This window comes from Colias philodice, chromosome 19, assembly GCF_061535455.1.
Source record: "Colias philodice isolate Cphi_HAF_F1 chromosome 19, ilColPhil1 Martin Lab GWU primary, whole genome shotgun sequence".
In the NCBI taxonomy this organism is placed as follows: domain Eukaryota; kingdom Metazoa; phylum Arthropoda; class Insecta; order Lepidoptera; family Pieridae; genus Colias; species Colias philodice.
The window spans coordinates 10702408-10716735 of record NC_143104.1 but is presented as its reverse complement, the minus strand read 5'-3'; the positions used below and the strand labels follow the sequence as shown (position 1 = coordinate 10716735).

General features: G+C 38.8%; 1 protein-coding gene and 1 long non-coding RNA gene across 2 annotated transcripts in view; one reads left to right on the top strand and one right to left on the bottom strand.

The window, feature by feature from the left end:
- LOC149480175 (uncharacterized) overlaps window positions 1-14328 on the top strand; it is a 204404-nt gene that overhangs the window by 40816 nt on the left and 149260 nt on the right. The gene's annotated exons all lie outside the window — the stretch shown is intronic.
- The window catches only part of LOC149480183 (fibrillin-1-like), a 62644-nt gene that overhangs the window by 26197 nt on the left and 22119 nt on the right, over window positions 1-14328 (bottom strand). Inside the window, exons 7-24 of the mRNA XM_089707145.1 lie at window positions 13884-14062; window positions 13259-13420; window positions 11558-11645; window positions 10956-11111; window positions 10319-10481; window positions 9707-9844; window positions 8827-8943; window positions 8199-8415; window positions 7275-7485; window positions 6345-6449; window positions 5484-5743; window positions 5015-5129; window positions 3873-3980; window positions 2988-3157; window positions 2363-2495; window positions 1876-2037; window positions 696-1018; window positions 74-224 (exon numbers count right to left, since the gene is read on the bottom strand). Of these exons, the coding sequence (XP_089563271.1) occupies window positions 74-224; window positions 696-1018; window positions 1876-2037; window positions 2363-2495; window positions 2988-3157; window positions 3873-3980; window positions 5015-5129; window positions 5484-5743; window positions 6345-6449; window positions 7275-7485; window positions 8199-8415; window positions 8827-8943; window positions 9707-9844; window positions 10319-10481; window positions 10956-11111; window positions 11558-11645; window positions 13259-13420; window positions 13884-14062 (2958 nt within the window). The remainder of the gene's footprint in view (window positions 1-73; window positions 225-695; window positions 1019-1875; window positions 2038-2362; window positions 2496-2987; window positions 3158-3872; window positions 3981-5014; window positions 5130-5483; window positions 5744-6344; window positions 6450-7274; window positions 7486-8198; window positions 8416-8826; window positions 8944-9706; window positions 9845-10318; window positions 10482-10955; window positions 11112-11557; window positions 11646-13258; window positions 13421-13883; window positions 14063-14328) is intronic.

Genomic DNA, 14328 nt, shown 5'->3' with positions numbered 1-14328 from the left:
ATGATGTCCAATTTTATGTATCTTCTTTCTTTCAATTTTGTGTCTTTCAAATGTATTCTATTCTAATACTCACCAACACAGATCTTAGAAAGCTCATCAGTCCTGTACCCGTCCTGACACACGCAGTAGAACCCGCCCTCCGTGTTGTGACACGCGCCCGCGCCGCACACGTTCACCATTATCTCGCACTCGTTCAGGTCCACGCACGAGTGGTTCTTGGAGTCCTGGGGGATGGGGCATTTTGTTTATTATGTTTATTTTTTATGGTTGGTTGAAATGCTACTGAAATTAAAACTACTGTGAAACTACACTAAATGAAAATGAAAATGGAAATAAAGACGAAGATGAAAACGAAGATGAATCTCGTATTGCTCCCCTACACTATCAAAGAAACATTCATAACAAATTTCAGAAATTCCGGCTATGCGCTATTCGTCAGTCAGTTATTTAGTCACTCAATAATGGAAGAGTTTTAAACATTAATCCAGTTTATAATTTTAGATCCTTCTAAATGCTACCTGAGAATGAGCTAAAATTGAAGAAAATCATATTAACAAATATCATTAAATGTAAATGTTAGGCCAAATTTTCGTATTTTGACAATTCAAAAAAACTTCTATGCAAAAGTAAATAAATTACAAAATATTTGAGTTAATATTCGATCAATTATTCAAAATAATAATTGATTCAATTACCTTAACGTAACCCGGGAAGCAGTCACACGTGAACGTGCCGACCATGTTCCTGCACCTTCCGTGACCACACAGTCCCGGGAAGGCCGCACACTCATTGACTTCCATTTGACTAGGCGTGACCCCAGGCCCTCCCTGCTGTCCTCCTTGTCCCCACTCGTCGTCCCCAGTGTGGTTGCCCCAGGTCACCACTCGGCCGTCGTCGAAGCCATCACCACCGTCTACTTGGTTCCAAATGCCGGTGCCGTTGGGGCCGCCCGGGCGGGTCCATATGCCGGGGCGACCGCTTGATCCGGCCGTGCACAGGTTGCGGAATGCGTCCGTTCCTGTATATTATTCATAATTAATTAACGAACGCATTGTTCAAAATCTGTAAAATTGTGATTAAAAAAAACCACGAAAGGATAGTATTGAAAATGCTACAAAAGGTAAATTTTTAAAATTAAATAATTATTTTTGACAATAACTAAACCGCATTAAAGTTTGTAGAACAAAAAAAGAATTATCAAAATCCCACCCAGTTCAAAGTTTCTGACCAAACCAAAATGAAAAATACAGCCTAATTCAGAAACTTTTTTTTTTAAGTCGGTTGAAAAGTGTTTCGCCAATGATCAAATATTTCAACATAATATAACATGACATAAAACATAGAAATCTAAATAACAAGGCAATAGAAGCGTGCGTGACATTGTCGCTGCTCAGGTGGTTACCATGCCATATGACCATGACCATTCTTATTATCACGTTTAACACAAATTTCAACCTTATTTCTATGAGTTTATGTTCAAAGTTATATCTATTTAAAATTGACAACCTCTGTTGTCGAAAAGCCGAATTTTTGCGTATTGGAGCAAAAATAAACAAAACGTCTCATATACTTAGGGATGTTATTCTAAAATAAACCGTAAATTCGTGCGTTAGGATACATATTAAAAAGCTTAATTTAATATTTAAGTTAGTTTTCACTAAAATCAAGCTGTCCAATAAAAGGCATAGTTTACTTGTGTGTACTGTTTAGCTATCGGTTTAAATGTGTTGATTTTGGCGACAGCGGTTTTCATACAAATTATGACATTATAGCACTTCTATGTGTCTTGTTATTTAGATTTCTATGACATAAAAATATAATAAGTAAGCCAAGTGACATTAGGGCGTTCCACAGGGTCCACCCCTAGGTCCGTACCTCTCTTAGGGCAGGGCTCGCAGCGCGCGTCCCCCCAGGCGCGCCCCAGCGCGGAGCAGCAGCACACCGCCCGCCGCACCTCCACGGGCAGCGCGCCCGCACAGCGCCCGCCCGAGTACTCCGTGTAGCAGTACTCGCGCCGCGTGTCCACGCAACGGTTGCCTAGCGACCGATTGTTATTGTTATTTATTTATTTAGACCACAGTGAAGACATAAAAATTATACCAATGAAATCTACACGTACAAACGCATTTTAAAACAAGAGTTTCACATTTATGTCTGGTCGTAAGTTTGTGGAATTATTTATGTACATTATTTTACAATAGCTTGTAAATATCTTATGAGATTTGATTATGTTAAAAATCTTAATATGCTTCAAGTTATTCAACTATAGACAAATTGACAAATCCTCTTAATCACAATATAAAAAATGCGTCGCCTTTTAACAATTTATGTGTATTAATAAAATAAATAACAGAATACATACCTGTAGAATCTAATGTAAGTCCATTAGGACAATCGCAACGATAACTGCCGTCCGTGTTCACGCACTCTCCACCAATACACAGGTCCGGATCGAGCATACATTCATCCACATCACGACAGGTCGCACCATCCAACTGAAAAGAGAAATCAATTTTTATTTTTTATTGGCATTAATATTATAAAAATGTTCTGAACTTATAATCTTGTAGTTAATTTTTATTAACACAAACAAAATTGAGTTCAAATAAAACTAAGCTCAAAAAACGAAAATTTTAATGTTTAATCGTCAGCAAACAACTCATGTAGTATTTAAGCACACTTACACTGTCGTTTTTAAAAATTATATAAAATGATAGCTTCAGATATGAACCTTGCGAAACTCCAGATGTTAAATGCTTTCTCATGAAAAGTAAAATATTAGAAAGGTTTTGGAGAAAATATGATGATTTTTAAAGCGCACATATTTTTGTAGTATTCAAACCTTAAACTAAAAATTGATAAAGGATGTTGGTAAAGACAAAACTGATGTTGAGGATAAAAATGATGATGATAAGAATCAAGATGACGATACCCATGTTAATGACAGCGATAATGTTATCAACAGTGAAGACATTAATGAATCTAACCTTAGCGAACCCCTTGGGGCAGGGGCAGTCGGTGGGATCGCAGGGCTCGCAGGGGGAGCCCCAGGCGAGCCCCACGCTGCAGCAGCACTCCTGCCGCAGCAGCGGTGTGGGCGCGGCGCCCTCGCACTGCCCGTCCACCACGCGCCGCCAGCACGAGCCGCGACGGTTGTCTGTATACACATACATTAAAAGATACAATACACCAATGCAGCTATTCAGTTATACATATACTTAAATCAATAAAATCCATTAAACAAAATGTAAAATTTTAATTTTTGAAGTGAAAACTTCTTTAGTGGCTTTGAGCACTTATTCTGTAATGGGTATAAAATCTTTAACTCGCGTCAGGACACGTGACCTGATCGAAAAAGCGTAAGACGGATGGATATCAAACATGCTCAACGTTAATAATCAAGTTTTCACTTCTACCGGCACTCCCGGAGTGCAACCCGTCTTTTTTTTATGAAACGCGGTTCCGGTCCTTAACATTAATCAACAAAAAATAAAATAAATGATTCAATAGACTTTAGTCTAAGAAAATAAAAGCTATTAAACCATCATATGACTCGAATTCCAACTGCAAACATAAATCGAAGTATTCATGTAAAATACTTGAAACGATCTTTGAAAAGCGTTTGATTATGTATCACAATATTATCTGGTTCATAGTCACCCTGGCAGACAAAGACGATAATAATATAAGTATTTCATTTTCAACAAAAAGATTGTGAACGTTTACATAGTTTTAAATACTGCTATATTATAAGGCATTTCAAAAGTCTACGGGATTATTTTATATATTAAGTTTGCTGATTCCATCAATACACACATAAAAAATACAGCAAAATGTTTTTCTAAACAATATTTTTATCAATCTCTACTCACCTAGGCAATGTTGCGCCGTAGCGTCCAACACGAAGCCGTGTTCACACTCGCACTCGTAACTACCGTGCGTGTTGATACATCTACCGTTGTCACACGGGTTCGTTTGTTCTGCAAATGTTTTGTGGAATGTAAGCATTGGTTCGTGATGTGGTGAAAAGAAAAAAATCATAGGGTTTTTAACAAAATTCTATATCAGTATGTTCTGGAAATACAAATATTTCATCCCTAAATTTCCTGGGATTAATTTTAAAACATGTATTATTATTATTAATATATTGTTTTAATTAACTTGATTACCAATTATCATTTTGATAAGCAGTGCAGTGAATTCGATTGCGTGAATTATGAATGAATGACATTTTAGTTGAATCATTATATTTTTATAATTTTTTAATGATTATGCCAATGTGGTCGATTCTTAATGATGTCATTCAGATTTGAGTTAAATTGTAATTTTTAATGTCACACTGTTTTCTGATTTCATAAAAAAATAAGTTTTAAAGTTTTTCATACCATGATTGTTTACCTATACACCATGCAAGATACTTAAAACTAGAGGACGATACCGTTAAGATGGATCATGCCCGCTGGTAGTTAGATGTCGATGGAGAAGGTAGATTTAAGTGGGGCTCTCGCTATACTACCAATAAATTGAAACCTAATAAGGCAGATTTTATCTCACATTAAATCAAGTCTGTTGTGTCAAAATCGCGTCATTATTATTTTTTTGTTTACAAAAAAACTACTTTGTCATAAATTTACGTGTTCTATTTGAACTATAATTAGGTCAAAATTTTTTTAAAGTCAAGTCTGTCTAGTCAAGTTCGTGTCTTCAAGTATTTTTTATAATCTACAAAAAAGCTACTTTAAAGTCATAGAACATGAATTTTTAAGTCTATTTGAACTATAATTAGGTCAAAATTTCCAATCATTATTTTGTTCCTCTACAACACCTAAACTGCCCATCCTAACTATCATATTCCCCTGCCACCACTAGGAGCCAGTTTGGGGCAGCGAGAGCGCCACCGTTCCACCGTCCCGCGTGCAGCTCAGCGCAGTGGGGCGAGGGGCACCTGCGGGCGGAATGTCCCCGCGGTGGGGGCCGTGGGGCGGGGCGGGACGCGGGGGCGCGGGGGCCTCACCCTCGCACTCGTCGATGTCGCGGCACAGCTGCTCGGCGGGCTGGTGGCGCGTGCCGGGCGGGCACACGCACGTGAAGCTGCCCGCCGTGTTGCGGCACTGCCCGCCCGTGCAGTACTGCAACAATTCCGTACATTTATAAGAACACGGCTGAATGAGATTTACTACTATTTCAATTTTGTTAACTGCCCATACGTAAACTGCCTTTTTTATAGTAGTAGTAGCGGGCAAACAGGCATTTAAAGAATAGACAAAATTCCATCACGAGGCGGGATTGATCGAATGTTTTCTATTATTTTTGTTAATTTGTATTTATAAAGCATTTGAATGCCATAAAACCAAAAATATCAATGCCATAAAACAATAAATATTAAATGCATACAATTAATTAAAAAAATAATAAACTTACTATAATATTATAACTGCTATTTTAAATCTTACCCTAAAAGTAACAGGCAATAATATACTCACAGACTGGTACATATCACACTCATCAATGTCCCTACAAATGCCATCCTTATCGGGATGGTATCCAGGATCACAGATGCACTTATAGCCAGGCTCCAGATTCTCGCATGTTCCATGGGGGCAAATGCCCGGGATCATGGTACACTCGTTGATGTCAGTGCCCCCGTTGTCCTTGCTCGCGCCTTCGGGGCACAGAATGTCGTATTCCTTTGTGCCGGCTTTGGGGCACTCTTTGCAAGCGACACCCCAGCCGAGACGTAATCCTAAAAATTAGACCATTATTGTTGTAGAGTTATTTTAATTTTAAATTTGATTTTATACAATTTATTCACAATTTATTCCTATATACATATTTTGGCATCTATATTATGTTACACTTGCATCATTTCTATCAATTTTTGGCACTTCTTTGTTATGTTTAGTTTGCCATATTAAATCATCTATTTCATCTGTTATTTCCGGAGCTGTCGAACTTTATATGCAAGGTATACAAATATTTAAAGGAGAATGGCGAAACTGGACCTAACGTCCTATGCGTGAGTTGGCGTGAGTTAGCCTGAGTGAGCGTGAGTTAGCGTGAGTGAGCGTGAGTCAGCCTGAGTGAGCGTGAGTGGTCCTGAGTTAGCGTGAGTTAGCGTGAGTGAGCGTGAGTGAGCGTGAGTTAGCGTGAGTCAGCCTGAGTGAGCGTGAGTGATCCTGAGTAAGCGTGAGTTAGCCTGAGTGAGCGTGAGTGGTCCTGAGTTAGCGTGAGTGACCCTGATTTAGCGTGAGTGATCCTGAGTTAGCGTGAGTGAGCGTGAGTTAGCGTGAGTGAGCATGAGTAAGCGTGAGTTGATGATGACATGTCATATGAGTATACGTTACCTTTACTAGCGCTGCAACAGCACTGCGAGCGCGTGACGGGCGCGGTACCAGGTCCGCTGCAAGCGCCCTCTTCGTATTTCTCGTAACATAGATCCTGCACTTCGTCTGAAATACACAAATATTTCTGTCAAAAAAATTCTTAGTTGATTGTCTTATATAAAATGTAATTTTAAGCGCTATTAAATAATTCTGAAATTGGAATTTTTGTATTATTGATATATATGTATAGATTGTCTAATCTAAAAATGAACGCCCCTCCACTGTGTTTACGCTCACATTCAAAGTACGTGTATAGACGCAATACACACAAATTGGTCTGCCTCATTGGTCGTTCAGTCCTCCAGTCCCGTCCATGCCCGAACGACAGGACCAGTTGGCCAACTAGTGCATAAATGACGCGATGCACGACAGAACGGACGTGTCATTCCGTACATAGCGCGCTCTCCCCGCCATACAATGCTAGGCACCTGAACTGATCGCCCGATTAGTTGACAAATCAGTGCGCGAGTGTCAAAGTTTGCAGTAGAATCGACGCGCGCACACATATAAAGTGGTTCAATAATTATTTGTCCACACACATTGAAACAATTAAGTTTAGTGGAGGGGCGTTCATTTTTAGATTAGACAATCTCTACTTATATTATTTTCCGGTGTTTTTCATTTATTCAATCCAAACCATCAAAAAAAACTTTGCTAAGATGACATAACTTTCCGTGTGTCGCTTTGTCAACATTATTGATAGTAGAACTATCGGTGTCATTTTGGCTTAGTACTTTTGTCCATCGTCTTCGTGAGCAGTATAACTGTAAGCGATCAATTTGCTACAGCGACGCGGCTCCTTGTGAATCTGTAGGCAGCACTGCGGGCAGCACGTGGGCAGCACGCGGGCAGCACGCGGGCAGCACGCGGGCAGCACGCGGGCACACTCACCCAGGCAGGTGCGGCCGTCGCTGCTGAGCGAGAAGCCGGGCAGGCACTCGCAGCGGAAGGAGCCGGGCGCGTTGTGGCAGCGGCCGTTGCGGCAGACGCGCAGCTCGCCGCACTCGTCCACGTCCACGCACGCGTCGCGCGACGGCGTGCCGCGGTAGCCCGCCTCGCACACGCACTGGAACGAGCCCTCGTTGTTCACGCAGCGCCCGCCCTACGACACGACACAATGTTACATCTCGCTCCGCATTAATAAACTGCAAAAGTTATTTCGGTGATTTTTTTAAAGCTTTCGATAACGTAGAACACAAAACATTAGTAAGAAAACAATTTATGATAGATTCAATAATAATTTCTCGAGATCTAGTTAACATAAGCGTATTTATATAATCGAATCCAAAGTTGAAATAAAATGCCACGCCTCACCGGGCACATTAATGCAATGGGTGTCCCACAAGGTTCTATTCTAGGTCCATTTTTATTTTTAATCTAAACTAATGATTATTATTTTCATTTGGCAGACTAATTATATTATTTGGCTATTATTTGTAAAATTATGATCCACCTGAAATTTAAAGATAATTGGAAACCATACAATAAACAAAGTAAAGTCATTAAAAAAAAATGTTGTGTGGTTTTATGAAACCACGGTAAAAGTGAAACTGTTCGAACGGTTCCGAACACTGCTTTGTGTAGCGCATGTCGCGTGACGGTCGGCTGCCGAGTAGATACCTACTCGGCAGCCAACCGTCACGCGACATGCGCTACACAGACCAAAAAGTTTGAGACGATGTAATAAAATTAAGTTTCACTTTAATAAAAAAAAGAAAAAATTTATTACTATTTGTGCCTGACATCTATATTTTTATCTTTTTTTCATATTTATGCACTTACATGCGTACCCATCTGTATACACACACAACTCACCTGGCACAGCGAGCCATCCGCGCACTCGTCCACATCCGCACAGTAGCCGGCCGCCGACAGAGCAAAGCCGGGCTCGCACACGCAGTCGTACCCGCCGGGCGTGTTGCGGCAGCGCCCGCGCCGGCACACGCGCGGGTTGTCGCCGCACTCGTCCACGTCGCGGCACGCGTGCCCCGTCTCTGTGGACGCGTAGCCCGGGTTGCACGTGCACACGAACCTGCAGACAAACACGTACTTTACATTGAATACAGCAACACGACATGCGTTGCTCGATAACGTCTTTGTAGTTATAAGTAACTACAAATATGTACGTTAAAGTTACAATTATAGTTAAGCAATATAGCTAGCTCTCAACGAATACAGAATTAGTTGAATTCATAATGATAGCTAAATTTAATTATGATGACGAAAAGACTGAACTTTAGTGCTTTTATAGTTAACTACACTCATAATATTGTGAATACATTTAGGGACCTTATTAAACATAGTTTGAATGCATATATAGATGATTGTATAGTAATCGTTTTCACATACCAATAATAAAAGAAAGAAACTATCTGGGAAAGTAATAATATAATAATTATAACTCAAACTAAAGACAAATTCCAATAGAGAACTACAAACTCACCTTCCATCGACATTGGTACAAACTCCGTTGGTACACATTCCTCCGTTAGTCATTTCGCATTCGTTTTTATCGCTGCACCGTAAACCATTCTCTACGGGATCGAATCCAGGTGGACATCTGAAAATAGACAATAATTTGTTATGAAATTAATGTGTTTCTGTATATTTTGTTACATTATATAAAATTTTAAATTAATTTGTAATAATTGAAATTGTCCAACAAATTTTTGTTCACCTAAAAACATATTATGATTAATATACAACAGGAACAAAAAAGGACCTAAAACAGATCCTTGAGAAACACCAATATGAATGGATTATATACAATACGATGCAGAGCAAAATCGTTCTGCATAAACAACAACGTTTTGTATTATATTCTAACTATAAGCAATGAGATACTAAGCTGAACCTTTAATTCAATTTTAACTCAAATTTTCAAAATAATGGAACGTTCTACATTGTCAAATGCTTTAGATTAATCACAAAATATTTCGAGGCATTTTTTATTTTGTCTGTGCCGGGTTTATTATATGTGCGAGAACAGCTGCTTCATAATTTATTTAATGCCGTGTATAGACATTATTCACTATTCAGTTAAGATCACACCTATTTCGCTAATTATTTAATTGGATTAATATGGATATTGTGTTTGAAATAAAGATCTATTTATTACTAGCGGTCCGCCCCGGCTTCGCCCGTGGTACATATGAAAAATAGATGTTGGCCGATTCTCAGACTTACCCGATATGCACAGAAAATTTCATGAGAATCGGTCCACCCGTTTCGGAGGAGTATGCAGACTAACATTGTGACACGAGAATTTTATATATAAGATGAGTTTATTATATATTAATGTAGCATGTATTTTGCAAGCCCACCTGCAGGTGAAGCTGCCGGGCGTGTTGAGGCAGGTGCCGCCGGCGCAGTACTGCAGCGCGCACTCGTCGATGTCGATGCAGGTCGGGCTGCCGTCCTGCACCGTGCTCTCCGCGCCCTCCCAGCACTGGCACGAGTACCTGCATGTCAACAATATACGTATACGAATGGAAATATTAAAAAAACATAACCTAAAACGCAGAATTTCAAGGATTTCGAAAATATATGTATAGTGATGGATATATTGAAAAAAAATATATAGCATATAAAATATAATTTAAAGGATTTTCAAGCAACAAGTGCAAGTGAGAAGAAGACGCACCAACACGCATACGCAAACAGTGAACATAATTATATAAAACAAAAAAAATCTGTATAACGCGTTTAGGACATGCAGCTTCTAAATCGCCTCGCTTTCAATCTTATAAAGCTTACTTACAAATAAGCTAAATTACAACTGCCAAAATATCCCATTGTGCCCCATCCTATTTATAACCATGCCAACCGTTACTTAGCCCATTTATAATTTATGTTTACAACAGAGCAATGGAAAGACATCAATACTGACAATTTCAACCTTCTATCACTATGCCCCTCCCCCCCCCCCCACTCACCCTACGTCCTTGTCCACACAATCCCCCAGGCCGCAGATGCCGGCGCGCAGCATGCACTCGTTGATCTTGGCGATGGGGTGCGCCACGTCCCCACCCCCGCTCGTGTCGTTGCGGCGCCAGTCCGGGGGGATAGCACCACCACCGCACAGGTGCGTCCATTCCACTGTTACACACAATAATTATTTGATACATAATAAAAACAAGAATTAAAATAATGCATGAAATATCGTAAGTGAACTATCACGTTGGTCACACTTCAATAGAACATGTAGAACTTGAATGACAAACAAACATTTTTAATATGAAGTTGATTTCTATTATTTTACCAAAAAAATTGTACAAATGTACATGTAATAAATTTTTATAATTAATGCAATTAATTCGTGATTTAAGCAAAAAAAAAAACTAAAAAGCAATTTAATGGTTATTCGAGCCGGATATGTCTTCATTCCTAAATAAATGTACAAGACACCGCCTTTACTTTCTTTCAAAATGAAAACGTTCGACATACTACACAAACGATTTGGTCCTTCGAGCCGGATCTATTAACAATTTCAACTACCATATTCTACAAAAACGCTTGGTCCTTCGAGCCAGATCCCTTTACAATATCATCTAGTATATGTATAGCACTAACTGGAGCCCCGTGGCGGGCAGGGCGCGCACAGCTCGCCCCAGGCGCGGCCCATGTTGTACCCGCAGCAGCAGTCGCGGTTGGACAGCGCCATCGGCAGCTTGTCACCGCACTCGCCCGTCTCACTCAGGTACGTGAAGCAGTTGCCCACGCGACCGTCTACGGGGAGACACAATTAAATATTCATGAATTAAACATTCACTTTTAATGAAACTGCATTATAAATTTAAAAAAAATACACACTCGTTACGAATTAAAATCATTACATTAATGACAAGTAAAATTATGTTTATTAGACTTCGACTTCGCCTCTTAATGTAATGTAATAATGTCCGTATGGCACGGCTCTATAATGTTATATTGTAAAGTAAGTGTCCGTGTGGCACGGGTCTATAATGTTATATTGTAAAGTAAGTGTCCGTGTGGCACGGGTCTATAATGTTATATTGTAAAACGATTATTATTTCAAAAATAACAAATTCGTTTCGAATCAATTCTGAAATTATCTCTTATAAAGGAAAAGGATAATGTTTATCAACAATTTACAACTCATTATAAAAAAATGACGACGTTGCTGATGTGATGTTATATCTGAAAACTCTTACCTATACAGAATTTCTTGTCCGGACTCGGAATGAAGTGTGGATTGCATAAACAGTAGTAATCACCCTCTGTGTTTACACATTTTCCATTCTGTAATGTGAAATTTAAATCGAATTATTGTGAGGTTGAAAATTTCTCCTTGCCGCAAAAATTTCTGTAAGGAAAATCCATAAGTCGGGAAAATTTCTATAAGCTGGAAAATTTCCATAAGGAAAATTTCTATAAACAAGGAAAATTTGTATAAGTCAGGAAAATGTTTATAAGCCAGGAAAATTTCTATACGTCAGGAAAATTTCTCTTTGTGGGGAAAATTTCTATACGTGAGGAAAATTTGTATAAGTCAGGAAAAATTATATACGCGAGGAAAATTTCTATACGTCAGGAAAATTTCTCTTTGTGGGGAAAATACGTGAAATACGTGAGGAAAATTTGTATAAGTCAGGAAAAATTATATACGCGAGGAAAATTTCTATACGTCAGGAAAATTTCTCTTTGTGGGGAAAATTTCTATACGTGAGGAAAATTTGTATAAGTCAGGAAAAATTATATACGCGAGGAAAATTTCTATAAGCCAGGAAAATTTCTATACGTGAGGAAAATTTCTCTTTGCCGCAAAAATTTCTATGTCAGGAAAAATTTCTATAAGTCAGGAAAAATTTCTAAAAGTGAGGAAAATTTCCATTAGTCGAGAAAATTTCTATAAGCTGGAAAATTTCCATAAGAAAGGAAAATTTCTATAAACAAGGAAAATTTCTATACGTGAGGAAAATTTCTATAAGTCAGGAAAATTTCTATACGTCAGGAAAATTTATATAGATAAGGAAAATTTGTATAAGCCAGGAAAATGTTTATCAGACTGGAAAATTTCTATACGCCAGGAAAATTTCAATACGAAAGGAAAATTTAAGACAGGAAAAATTCTATAAGCCAGGAAAATTTCAATACGCCAGGAAAATTTCTATAAGTCAGGAAAATTTCTATACGTTAGGAAAATTTATATAGATAAGGAAAATTTGTATAAGCCAGGAAAATGTTTATAAGCCAGGAAAATTTCTATACGCCAGGAAAATTTCAATACGAAAGGAAAATTTAAGACAGGAAAAATTCTATAAGCCAGGAAAATTTCTATACGTCAGGAAAATTTCTAATCGTCGGGAAAATTTCAATAAGCCAGGAAAATTTCTATACGTGAGGAAAATTTCTCCTTGCCACAAAAATTTCTGTCAGGAAAAATCCATAAGTCGGGAAAATTTCTATAAGCTGGAAAATTTCCATAAGGAAAATTTCTATAAACAAGGAAAATTTGTATAAGTCAGGAAAATGTTTATAAGCCAGGAAAATTTCCATACGTCAGGAAAATTTCTCTTTGTGGGGTAAATTTCTATACGTGAAGAATATTTCTATAAGTCAGGAAAAATTATATACGCGAGGAAAATTTCTATACGTCAGGAAAATTTCTCTTTGTGGGGAAAATTTCTATACGTGAGGAAAATTTGTATAAGTCAGGAAAAATTATATACGCGAGGAAAATTTCTATAAGCCAGGAAAATTTATATACGTGAGGAAAATTTTTTTTTGCCGCAAAAATTTCTATAAGTCAGGAAAAATCCATAAGTCGGGAAAACTACATACGTAAGGAAAATTTCTATGCGTCAAGAAAATTTCTTTAAGCTAGTAAATAAATATGTAACAATTGTACTCACAGGACAAATATCCGGGTCCTCGCACTCGTCAATATCCTCGCAGTTATTAGTGGTCCGGTGCCTGCGCTGTCCGGGCGGACACTCGCACGAGAACGAGCCCACCGAGTTCACGCACTTGCCGCCCTCGCACAGCCCCGGGACTGCTAGGCACTCGTCTATGTCCTGGTTGGGGATATCAATATTTAAAATTTATCCTTTTTTATACAAAGTAGTTTATAAATGAAATGATACGCAACCAATTTCATCCGTTCGCGTTCTATTGGTTCTGTCAACGCTTCGCTTTTAAAATGCTTCTTTTTTGCAAATGTAATTTTTAATGAAATATGTTATAAAAAAACTAGTTTTTGGTGAAAATATCGGTATTTCCACAGTTAATAGAATATTAGAGCAATGACAGAAGAGCAATTAAGTCTTTTCAATTCATAACTACTTTCACATAATATTTAATTTATCACTATGGCGTTACCTTTAATGCGTTACACACTGCACTCGCCACTGACAACTCAACGACTGTGTGTCTCGTGGATATCCACATGCATATGCATATTTGTTCAAGTGAACCGTTTCGAACGTTTCGCCTACCGTTACCATACTGTCCGTGCCCTTATACTGTGGTACCACGCACCTGACACTCCTTAGTGGCCAAGTTCCGCAGGTGCCCCGGGGGGCAGTCGAGGTCCCCGCAGCGCTCGCAGGGGTGCCCCCAGGCCACGCCCACGGTCGCGCAGCACAGCTGCTTCGTGCACACCACGCCCTCCAGCGCGCCCGTGCACAGCGCGCCGCGAGTGTCCGTGTAGCACGGACCTACAAATGGATATCGATGTCCCAATAATAAAATACAAAACAAAAATGACATCTTGAAGATTTTAAACAAGAATAAAACTCATAAACTATAATATACGCAGTATTGTAATGTAAGTGTCCATGTAGCATGGAGGACTACCTCCTACCTCATATACTAATATCACAACATGATATAAATGACGTCCCTATACGATCCTATCACTGAAAACACAGTAGAATAAAAATATGTCCATGTAACCTCTATTTTGTATCGTATAGTAAATTTA